The sequence below is a fragment of the Diabrotica virgifera genome, chromosome 6, assembly GCF_917563875.1.
Source record: "Diabrotica virgifera virgifera chromosome 6, PGI_DIABVI_V3a".
NCBI lineage: Eukaryota > Metazoa > Arthropoda > Insecta > Coleoptera > Chrysomelidae > Diabrotica > Diabrotica virgifera.
In genome coordinates, this window is record NC_065448.1 from 176,566,268 (window position 1) to 176,579,459 (window position 13,192).

The 13,192-nt window shown below is 32.4% G+C and overlaps 1 protein-coding gene across 4 annotated transcripts in view; it reads left to right on the top strand.

Moving 5' to 3' along the window:
* The window catches only part of LOC114328616 (L-threonine ammonia-lyase), a 120,521-nt gene that overhangs the window by 36,623 nt on the left and 70,706 nt on the right, over positions 1–13,192 (top strand). Inside the window, exon 1 of one of the 4 annotated variants that reach the window (XM_028277507.2) lies at positions 3,382–3,423. The exons of the other annotated variants lie outside the window; for them this stretch is intronic. Coding sequence (XP_028133308.1) covers positions 3,397–3,423 — 27 coding nt within the window. The 5' untranslated portion in view covers positions 3,382–3,396. Of the gene's footprint in view, positions 1–3,381; positions 3,424–13,192 lie in introns of those variants that run through there. 4 annotated transcript variants of the gene reach the window in all.

Sequence of the window (13,192 nt, forward strand, 5' to 3'; positions counted from 1 at the left end):
TCCACCAGAGGTCAGATACTTTGTTTTTCATCGCGAATACCTGAAGGGTGTGTGTGCTCCCGGTGTGAACAGGTACACCGGACAGATTTACCTGTTCAGGCCTACCTGTGAAGTGTACCTGATAGTGAGTCATACAGGGTGAGTCATGAGGAACTGTACATACTCCTACCTCGTATAGAGGCCCCTATGGGGAATAACAAATGACCATTAAAAAGTGTCTGCTCCCCTTGTTTAATAATATACAGGGAGAATTTCGCATTTTGACAGAAATTTTATTCGTCATAATTTTTGAACGGTCAGATCGATGTGTCTCTTATTTTGGTCAATCGTTACACTATTACCACCTAATCAAATGATTTATTCAAACTAGAAAAAAATCAGGTCCGGCTTTAAAAAATTAGTTCGTTTGTGTCTTAGAAAAAATTTCACCCTATATAAGCTTTTTGAAAACTCTAATATGAATTTTACAAATTAGACAAATAGGTATTTAAAATGGCATATTTATTTTTTCCCCACATGATTACTTATTTTTTTATAAAAAAATCAAATTTGACTATGAATTAAAAGTTTGGTAAAGTAAATCATAGATTTAAAAAAATTAACTTTTATTACAAAAATTAATTTTTTTTACAAATATTTGATTTATATTTATAAAAAATCAGGTACGGCTTTAAAAAATTAGTTCGTTTGGGTTTTAGAAAAAATTTCACCCTGTATACGCTTTTTGGACACTTTAATATGAATTTTACAAATTAGATAAATAGGCAGTTAAAACGGCATATTTATTTTTTCCCCACGTGATTACTTAATTTTTTATAAAAAAAATTAAATTTGACTATGAATAATAATTAAAAGTTTGGTAAAGTGAACCATAGATTTAAAAAAATTTACTTTTATTACAAAAATTAATTTTTTTTTGAACCAATATTTAATTTATGTTAGCACCCAATCAACTGATTTATTCAAACTAGAAAAAAATCAGGCCCGAATTTAAAAAATTATTTCGTTTTGGTCTTAGAAAAAATTTCACCCTCTATACGCTTTTTGAAAACTCTAATATAAATTTTACAAATTAGATAAATAGGCAATTAAAATGGCATATTTATTTTTTCCCCACACGATTACTTAATTTTTTATTAAAAAATCAACTTTGTCAAAATCGGAATTTTAACCTAAAAATGAAAAAAAAGAAGATGAAATCACGGTTTAACTCGCTACAACATTCCATTGTAAAATTTTTTTTCTGAAATTTTTACAGCACATATCTCTTAACATTGTGAAGACTATGACAATTGTTGTAGACTTTCAGTCTTCCTCTGGTAAAAGTTATGAATTTAAAAAAATAAAAGGTGCAGATTCGTGAATTGCAAAGTTAAATAGCAAAAATTAAGTGAAAAAATTTAAAATTTATCTATTTGATCACGTCTATGTTAAACTATAGAGTCCAAAGAGAAGTGTTATGGGGAGTATTAGATCTAGACATGTTATAGAAAAAAAAAATGGTGAAACTTTTAATTTTAAGAAAAACGTTTAATTTTTTTTTATTTTTATGGTAAAATTGCGTTTTTGACAAATAAATAATAATAAAATATATATGCCATTTTAATTGCCTATTTGTCTAATTTGTAAAATTTATATTAGAGTTTTCAAAAAGCGTATACAGGGTGAAATTTTTTCTAAGACCCAAACGAACTAATTTTTTAAAGCCGGACCTGATTTTTTTCTAGTTTGAATAAATCAGTTGATTGGGTGGTAACATATATCAAATATTTGTTTAAAAAAATTAATTTTTGTAATAAAAGTTAATTTTTTTTAAATCTATGGTTCACTACCAAATTTATAATTTATAGTCAAATTTGATTTCTTTATAAAAAATTAAATAATCGTGTGGGGAAAAAAATTAATATGTCATTTTAATTACCTATTTGTCTAATTTGTAAAATTAATATTAGAGTTTTCAAAAAGCGTATACAGGGTGAAATTTTTTCTAAGACCCAAACGAACTAATTTTTTAAAGCCGCACCTGATTTTTTTCTAGTTTGAATAAATCAGTTGATTAGGTGGTAATAGTGTATCGATTGACCAAAACAAGAGACACATGGATCTGACCGTTCAAAAATTATGACGAATATAAATTTCTATCAAAATGCGAAACTCGCCCTGTAGATTATTAAACAATGGGAGCAGACACTTTTTAATGGTCATTTGTTATTCCCCATAGGTACCTCTATACGAGGTAGGAGTATGTACAGTTCCTCATGAATCACCCTGTATAGTGAGTGGCCTGCCTCAAATCGGTCCGGTACGATCGAAACGGATGCGTTTTCATCTCACCGGTCAAAACGCATAATGTGACATCGCACTTAGGTATGAATAAGTGATAGATCAAAGTTCACAATAAACTGATTTAATATGTTTTATTACAAAAAATACACTAAGATACGTTGTTTTAAAACGCAATATTTTCATATCGGGAATACACGATTAAATTTTTGTACCTACGTATACAGCGATTGTGTTCTTGGAACATGGTAAATTGGGTTATTTGAAATTGAACTCTTTGTCTCATAATATGTTGTTTATTACCAAAAACTATTTATATCTTATAACTGCTAATGATTAATGTAAATAATAATAGCTAAAATAATTTTCTTTATGCAGTAAATATAGATCTGGATCCCGCGTACGAAAAAAAAGTTGATTAATAGCAAGCTGAAAATTTGTTAATAGCTTAAGGGTGTCTAGTCGGACAAACTTTGATGTATGGGTACACTGCAGCATGGGAAGTTTTAATTGTAGAAGAGGTTAAAAATTTGGAATGGCAGACTACGAAAACGTCCCATAGTCCCATGTATTTTGTCGGGCAGAACATCCAATTGATTTGTTGCCCTTTCATTAAACTCTCATGCAAAAATCAGACTGCTATTTATCACCTGTCATAATTCCTGTCATTTGACATGTGCTACGTATCGGGTTTATTAAAATGCCGAGTTGGTGATAAATAGCAGTCTGATTTTTGCATGAGAGTTTAACGAATAAGGGTAACAAATCAATTGGAAGATCTCTCCTACAAAATACATGGGACGTTTCGCAGTGTGACGTTCCAAATTTTTAACCTGTTCCACAATTAAAACTTCCCCTGTTCCAGTGTTCTCATACATCAAAGTTTGTCTGACTAGACACCCTTAAGCTATTAACAAATTTTCAGCTTGCTATTAATCAACTTTTTTTTCATACGCGGGATCCAGACCTAATACATTTAATTTGGTTAATTAATCATTGTTTTATTTTATATTTGATAACAAGAAAGTATTAGTTTCAAATCAGTAACCATTTTGTATCTACTTAATTAATAAAGTTGGGTGTCTTGATGAATTAAAAAAATATTGCTATGATATGAAAATTACCACTAGTATAAAATCGGTAAGCAAGTTTGTATTTGTAATATTTTATCACAAAACAACACTCATAACAGTAACTTTAGCGCTATTCATGGCTTAAATGTATGTTATTTTGCTTGGACCACTAGTCATTAAGCCAGTGACATGTATGTCGAAATATGTGCCTTGTTACTGATTTCCTGTATCTGTCTCTTTAATCATCTCCTGACTTCTGGTTGTATTGAGGATACAATTATCTTACCTTCTAGTGAGGGTGGGTTGTTATGGGTCTACCCCAAAATCCCGACAGCCAAAATCCCGACAGCCACAATCCCGACAGCCAAAATCCCGACAGGCCAAAATCCCGACAGGCCAGAATCCCGACAGGTTTGATAAGTTTCTTTTTAACATATAATTACATTTGTTTCTTGTTTTTTTTTGTTTATGGCCATCTGTTTTTTATTTTTTGTTACTAAACAAAAGTATTTACCATTTAATATGAACTAATTTTCTAAATAAAATTTCTAACATATATATATATATATATATATATATATATATATATATATATATATATATATATATATATATATATATATATATATTGTTATATTTCTATTTGATATGAAAATTAAATTTTGATAATTATAAACAAAATTCACTTTAATATAAAATATTTTTAATTTTCTCAACCTCGGGCATATAAATTTAGAACAACCTGTATACAACAAATTGTTATATTTAATTTTAAGAAGTGATTAGAATAAGCGTACGAAACTCGGAACAATGTGCTTAGATAAACAAAGTGAATGACGCGTACCATTATCGTTCTTCTCGGAAGGTCGATCATTAGCCTATGCTAAATAAAACTCAGTGAAATAGATGATAGTTCATTATCGTTTTTCGCGGAAGGTTTCGATCATTAGCCTATGCTAAATAAGACTCATTTGAAAGAGAGAATAGGTCATTAAAATTTGTAAATAGTTAGAAAGTATTTTAGAATGGGAATTAAATATTTTCTTTTGAAATCCATTAAGCATATTTAGAAAGATTAAAAATTGGTTTTGAGGAATATTACGAATGAGAGTTGGTGGTGGAAGATTGATTTGTGAATCTGGAAGGGATATTTAGAAAGTAGGGGAATGGATGAGAAAGTGAGATCAGAATGTTTTGAGCTGTCGAGAAGTGAAGTCGAGTAGTAGACGGTAGTGTTCGAGGAGTGAGAAAGCCGGTGTAGTTCCGTGAGTGTGGAGTATCTATCGTGGAACGAGAAGTAGGCCAGGTCGAGAGTAAAAGAACCTCCTTGAGCCCAGAGTGTCCCGGTAGCTGATAGCAGTTTCGAAAAAGGTAGAACACAGCATCACGACAAAAGCAGGAACGAGAGCTATTCGAGCTAGTTTTTCAAAGGAGAACATCACTGGAAGCCAGGACGAGGTTTGATCGCAGCCAAGGATAGCAGGAAAGGGTCTTGTGTGAGGACATTTTCAGTTCACCAGGAAAAGGTCAGTCTCATTTGTTTGGACATGAATGTATGGGTTTTTCGTATTAAATTCCATATAAAAAATTTAATAACATAATCAATAATATCAGAAAAGCTTCATCAAACTTTAATAGAGTTGTTCCTAATAACTCCTAATAGTTAAATGTTAATAAAAACTTTCAATTGAAAACCAAAAGGAAATAAGATTCCCATTTGTAAATGTTATGTTTAAGAATAATAAGAAATAGCAAATATTAAGCATTGATTGCCTTTTAAATAAAATAAAAAATATTTTGATTATAATTGTAACCCATATGTGTATTTTTTTTACTCTTTTCTTTTCTATCCCGATTAGGAACCATTAAGAAATATTTAGAAGCCACGGAAGTAAGTAATTAATTTATAATTCGCCCTGAGATTGAAAACATATTGATATGTGATCTGGTTAATTAATTAGATTAGTATTAATACATTGATTAAATTAAGTAACATATAAGATATTATCTCATATCAATAATCAAGATCACATCAACTGGCGCCCAACGTGGGGCATTGTAAAGTATTTCTAGTGGCAAATTTGAAGGATAGAAAGAGTAAAGCCAGTATTTGAAAATTTATATGCCTGTGGTAAAAAGTGAGATACTTACATTTGATAACATAAAATTTTAGATCTCTTTAGGTACAAATTTTACATAACTGATTTAATATTTTATTTTTACGATATTTACATTTGATATATTTATTGACAATTTATAATATTTGGGTGAGAAAAAGTCGTCTTGGTAACATACTAGTAAAATTTCATATTTGGCGGGGACAGTACTTCTTGAAAACAAATGTCTGTGACAAGAAGCCAAAGCAAAGACAACAAAAAACAAAAAGAACATTCAGACCAAGAAGATATCTTAGACACGACAATCATGGCATCAGAACAGCAAGAATTATCAGGAATAGATAAACTATTACAACTGATGCAACTCCAGTCACAAAAAATGGATGAAGCAAAAAGGACAATGGATAAAAATCAGGAAGAAACATCAAAGAAAATGGATAAAGTGGATCAAAAAATGGATGAAACACAACAAAAAATGGATGAAACACAACAAAAAATAGATGAAACACAACAAAAATTAGATCAAAAAATGGATGAAACACAACAGAAAATGGATGAAACAAAAAGAATAATGCAAGAAAATCTGAAGGAAACAAAACAAGCCATAGAAGAGAACAACAAGAAAATGGAGGAACGCATAGAAAAGTATGAAATGAAAATTAAGGATCACATGAAAGAACAAGAAATGAAAATTCAAAATAAAATAAAGGAGATAACGAATTGCCAGAAAAAAGAAATGGAAAGCTTGGAAAACAAGTTGCAAAACGCTATTCAAGCAGACATAGAAGAAGTGGAAAGAAAGATTGCGGAAATCAATACTCAACAAAATGTCGGAGAAAGAAGAGAAATGGTTATACATAGCACAGATGACGTGAAGATAAGGTTTGGCGGGGACGTAAGAAGATTACACCCAGTGCCGTTCATAAATAGCCTGAAAAAGAAAATACAGCACATCGGAAATTTCGAAACAGCAAAAGAAACTATCAGAAACCATCTCAAATATGAAGCAAGCCTATGGTTCGATAGCAAAGAAGAAGAATTCGGCAATTGGCAACAATTTGAACAAAAATTTTTGAATTATTTCTGGGGAAAGGTCCAACAATTGGAAATTAACAAGGAATTGCAAAATGGGAAATACAATGATAGGATGGGTGTATCAGAAAGGACATATGCTTTGCAAATTTACAATAATGCAAAACATTTACAATATAATTACTCATCGGAACAATTAGTCGAACTGATTGCAAGACATTTCGAGGAAACGCTGGAAGACCATATCACATTGCAAAATTACAAAGACATAGATAGTTTATGCCAATTCCTACAAATAAGAGAATCACGTCTAAGAGAAAGAAAATCAAGAAGGTCGCGAGAAGATTACAGGCCCCGAGAAACACAAGATTACAGAGATAGAAATCAAAATAGGAGGGACTATACAAGACGAGATTTTAATCCCAGAAGGGAAAACGAAAATAGAGACAACGGAAGAGGAAATTATGAACAAAGAAATAGGCAATGGAATGAGGACAGAAATCGAGAATACCAGAATAGAAACACCACACGCTCAAATCAAGAAAACAGAAATAATGGTAGACAAAATGAACAGGGATATCGAGAAAACCGAAACAGATCCGACAGACCAAGAGAAAATAGAAGAGAAGTAAATAATACCCAGACAGATGAATATGACGGAGAGAGACATTATGACGAAAATATAAACAACGATGAGCAACCGGCGTCTTTTCACGACGGCGCTCACTAAAAACCAAAAATCAAACAGGAATCTTTTGTCACCCCAAGGAGTTTATTAAATTGGCAGGAAACAACGAAAAGAAAAATGGAGTTAATTTAAAATTTGTGGATGGATTTATCAACGAGAAACCAATTAAAATTATGATAGACACTGGATCTGAAATAACATTGGTCAACAGAAAACTAATAGAAGAAGTTAACTTAACAAATTTAATTTATAAAATACCTAGGGTAAATTTAGTGGGCGCAAACAAACGGACATTGGCAACTATAAATGAAGGCATACGAGTAATGGTACGACTGGGCAAGAATATGTATGCACTACAATGTGTAATAATGCCAAACATGTCACATGACATGATAGTAGGAGTGGACGAATTGGCAGAAAAACATGTAGTGATAGATTTTAAAAATAATACGATGAAACTAACAGAAGAAAAAGAAAGAGAACAGGACAAGGAACATGAAAAACAAAATACGGACGAATCAGGTAAAGAACAAACAGTGGAAATGAATTTGGCAGCGAAGCAAGGACAAAGAAGAAAAAGGAGAAAAGGTCAGAAAAAGATAAAAGAAAATGAAACCTGTGGCTCCTCAAAAGAAGAGTTGAGCCCAGAAGAAGAAAATTTGAGAGTATCAGAAACAAAGGAAACCTGGGATTCCTCAAAAGAAGAGACGGGCTCAGGAGAAGAAGAAATAAAGCTAAAAAATGAAAGTGAAAAGAATATGATTGAAACAGTGGTATTTGAAGAGGAGGTATATGCAAACGAGGATGCAGAATGCACGGTAAACATGTGTGAAGAATCTGAGAAAAAAGACAGAAAATTGATATGTGGAGAAGGGAAAGAAAAAGAATTGCGGTTGATGTTAAGAAACTACGAAAATTTGATCAATGAGGAAAACAGAGTGGCTAAAAAGTACGAACATTCATTTGAGGTGAAAAACTTGGGAAATTTTCGATCAAAGACTTACCCGATTCCATACAAGTATCGACAAGAGGTGAAAGAAGAAATAAATAAAATGTTGGAAGATCAAATCATCGAAAGATGTGATTCACCGTATGTTAACCCGATTGTGATAGTAAAGAAAAGCAGTGGAGAATTGAGATTATGTTTAGATGCCAGGAATATCAACCAGCACACTGTATCACAATATGAATCACCTCTAAACATCGAGGCCATTTTTGGAAGAATCACCGGGTCACACATATTTTCGAAAATTGACTTAAAACACAGTTTTTGGTTGATACCGTTAGCTGAAAAGTGTAGAAACTACACCGCTTTTTCTATTGATGGTATTGTCTACCGGTTTAAGGTAGTGCCGTTTGGATTGCAGAGTGCTTGTGCTGCACTCGTCCGAGCTCTACATACCATTTTGAATCGCCACGAAGATTTCATAGTTCATTATATCGATGATTTATTAATTTTTTCACAAGATACTCAGAGTCATCTGAAACACATAGAAATAATTCTGGAAGAATTGGACACAGCGGGATTGAAATTAAACATTGAAAAATGTCAATTTTTTCAAAAAGAAGTCATTTATTTGGGTTTTCAATTGGACACCAAAACAGTAAGATTATCCGAAGACAGAGTCAAGCTCATAAATGAATACCCAAGACCAACGAATTTGAAAACATTGAGAGGTTTTCTTGGCACGATAAATTATTTTAAAAAACTGATTCCCGATTTGAGCCAAAAGGAAATCCCTCTGATAAAGTTGCTTAAAAAAGGAATAAAATGGAATTGGAAAGAAGAACAGGAGGAAGCTTTCGAAACATTAAAACGAGAATTCGCAAAAGGAACGAAAATATACCACCCCATTTACAATTTACCTTTTATACTCCGAACTGATGCGTCCATACAAAAATTTGCAGGAGTTCTGTCTCAAATACAAAACGACCAAGAAGTGCCGATATGTTTTATATCGCGAGTGACTAAAACACATGAGAGAAAATATAGTGTTACAGAATTGGAGTTTGCCAGTGTACTATATTGCGTAAACAAATTGAGGTTTTACTTATTGGGAGCAAAATTCACAATCGAAACAGACCATGCAGCTTTAGTACATATCATGAAGAATAGATTAGTAAATAATAGAATACATAGAGGTATTCTATTATTACAGGAGTATGATTTTGAGTTCCGATATATAAAAGGAAAAGACAACATAATAGCCGACGCTCTAACACGGGATGAGGACACGGGAAAAAAGGAAACAATTACTCTACAGGTGGGACTAAATAGATTAATACAAGAAGAAGGGATATATTCGTTAAATGAGATAAGGACAAACCAAGAAGACCTAGAGGAAAGAGAGAAAAGAAGAGCGGAAGTAGAAAATGACATATATTTTAAGAGAATAGACGGAAAGGAACTATATTTAGTGACACAGACATTGGCCGAAAAGATAATAAAGAAATTACATGAGGACAATGGGCATATCGGTAGCAGAAAAGTTTGGCTCGTTTTTAGGGAAAATTACATCAGCCGACAGGATTACCGCATTGCAAAGGAAATTACCCAGAAGTGCGATGTATGTCAAAAATATAAGAGTCGGAATTTCAAAAACGAAAATGTTGCCAAAAATATTGAAGCCCGAAACAAACTAGACATTGTAGCAATAGATATGTTAAGCGATCTAATTATGACCACTAAAAGGAACAAACATATTCTGGTAATGGTGGATGTGTTTTCAAAATACGTAAAATTATATAGTTGCCGCACCACAAAGGGGCAGGAAATATTAAGAAAAATCGACAATTTTATAGCCATAGTAGGAACACCAAAAAAGATTCTACTGGACAATGCAACGTATTTCCGAAATGATCGTTTCAAGGGACAACTTCGAGAACGAGGAATAGAGACAAATTTTGTCAGCATCAGGCATCCACAGAGTAATCCTTCGGAACGATTCATACAGGAAGTGACGAAATTTCTTCGCATTGCAACAGATGGTCAACATCGCCACTGGGACAGGAAAATGGCGGAAATAGAAAGGTATCTAAATAAAATTCCGAGCACAATAACAAAAGAGACCCCAGAATACATCATGAAGGGTGTACTGCCGATAAGGCCATGGGAAGACCAAGAGCCAAAAGAATATCAACAGGTGATTGAAACCGTACAGAGAAGATTACGGCGAAGCAACGAAAAATATATCCAAAGACAGGAACAAAATAGAAAAAGAAGACCAGTGACTTTCCAAAAGGGTGAAATAGTACTCGTGAGGGCATTACGAGTATCAAATCTTCCTGGGGGCATTTGCGCAAAGTTGATGCCTGTTTTCGAAGGCCCGTACATCGTGAATAATGAAAATGGGATAAATAGTTATGAGTTGAGGCACAGGAACTCGGAAAAGATCCGAGGAATTTATAATATTCACGATGTATACAAATATCACGAATAAAAGACAGAATTACATGAAGTAGATAGTAAGTTAGGATATAAGACGTAGATTAAAGTAAGGAAATATACAGGGAGTTGGTTTTGCCTCGAGAAAATTTATTTAAAAATGCAGATAAATTTTATCGAATACAAGGCGGGGATTTGTTATATTTCTATTTGATATGAAAATTAAATTTTGATAATTATAAACAAAATTCACTTTAATATAAAATATTTTTAATTTTCTCAACCTCGGGCATATAAATTTAGAACAACCTGTATACAACAAATTGTTATATTTAATTTTAAGAAGTGATTAGAATAAGCGTACGAAACTCGGAACAATGTGCTTAGATAAACAAAGTGAATGACGCGTACCATTATCGTTCTTCTCGGAAGGTCGATCATTAGCCTATGCTAAATAAAACTCAGTGAAATAGATGATAGTTCATTATCGTTTTTCGCGGAAGGTTTCGATCATTAGCCTATGCTAAATAAGACTCATTTGAAAGAGAGAATAGGTCATTAAAATTTGTAAATAGTTAGAAAGTATTTTAGAATGGGAATTAAATATTTTCTTTTGAAATCCATTAAGCATATTTAGAAAGATTAAAAATTGGTTTTGAGGAATATTACGAATGAGAGTTGGTGGTGGAAGATTGATTTGTGAATCTGGAAGGGATATTTAGAAAGTAGGGGAATGGATGAGAAAGTGAGATCAGAATGTTTTGAGCTGTCGAGAAGTGAAGTCGAGTAGTAGACGGTAGTGTTCGAGGAGTGAGAAAGCCGGTGTAGTTCCGTGAGTGTGGAGTATCTATCGTGGAACGAGAAGTAGGCCAGGTCGAGAGTAAAAGAACCTCCTTGAGCCCAGAGTGTCCCGGTAGCTGATAGCAGTTTCGAAAAAGGTAGAACACAGCATCACGACAAAAGCAGGAACGAGAGCTATTCGAGCTAGTTTTTCAAAGGAGAACATCACTGGAAGCCAGGACGAGGTTTGATCGCAGCCAAGGATAGCAGGAAAGGGTCTTGTGTGAGGACATTTTCAGTTCACCAGGAAAAGGTCAGTCTCATTTGTTTGGACATGAATGTATGGGTTTTTCGTATTAAATTCCATATAAAAAATTGAATAACATAATCAATAATATCAGAAAAGCTTCATCAAACTTAAATAGAGTTGTTCCTAATAACTCCTAATAGTTAAATGTTAATAAAAACTTTCAATTGAAAACCAAAAGGAAATAAGATTCCCATTTGTAAATGTTATGTTTAAGAATAATAAGAAATAGCAAATATTAAGCATTGATTGCCTTTTAAATAAAATAAAAAATATTTTGATTATAATTGTAACCCATATGTGTATTTTTTTTACTCTTTTCTTTTCTATCCCGATTAGGAACCATTAAGAAATATTTAGAAGCCACGGAAGTAAGTAATTAATTTATAATTCGCTCTGAGATTGAAAACATATTGATATGTGATCTGGTTAATTAATTAGATTAGTATTAATACATTGATTAAATTAAGTAACATATAAGATATTATCTCATATCAATAATCAAGATCACATCAATATATATATATATATATATATATATATATATATATATATATATATATATATATATATATATATATACATAGTAACTGTAGCTACAGGCACCCAGTAAACCGACGTCAATGTAGCTCCCGGTGTATATTGTATATAGTAAATATTGATATTTAGGCACCCAGAAACTATTTGATAAATAGGCACCCAAGCTGTATAAAATTTTGATAATATATTACAAACAAGCACCACGCAGCATTGCCACATTTATGGGGGTCACATTGACTGTTTTTCTGATTAAAGTGTATATTAGTTATTTAAACTCGACACTTGTTTTACATGTTCATAAAATATGCATGTAAAAGTGGGTGCCACTAATTATCGTAATAAAAAATATGCAATTTTATTCGAATGAAGAAAGACATCTAACGCATTAAACTTTATTTTATTTTAAATTTGTGCGTATATAAATGTTCCTCAAAAATAAACTATCAAAACTGCATAACAGAAAGACATTCTTGCTCAACAAACAAAATATACACTAAAAACAAAATAAATAATAATAAACTACGGAATATCTTCTTCTTATACTTGTTGTAGATCTGTCGATTTTTTAATTCCGACGTTGAAGTATTTCTTGAGAGGTAGACTACCATCTTTTTGGTGCTCTCCCCGGTGAACGCTTGCCTGCTGGCTTTTCTTCTAGTGCAATTCTTTGTAGTCTGTGCTCCTCCATTCTTTATACATGACTGAACCATTCTCTTCATTTTTGCCTACCCCATCTGACTACATCTTGCACACCACATTGTTCCCTGATGAAGTTATTTCGTATTATATCTCTTTTTGTCTTCCCTGCTATTGCTCTTGGTGTCTTAATTTCGGCTGTCCGTAGCATACTTTTGGTTTTATTGGTGTCTTCTCTTGATTCAATGCCATAGCTCCTAACAGTTCTGATGCAAGTTTTATAAATTCTAACTTTGCTGTCCATTGTCATATATGGGTTATTCCAGACCACATCTCTCAAACATCCGGAGA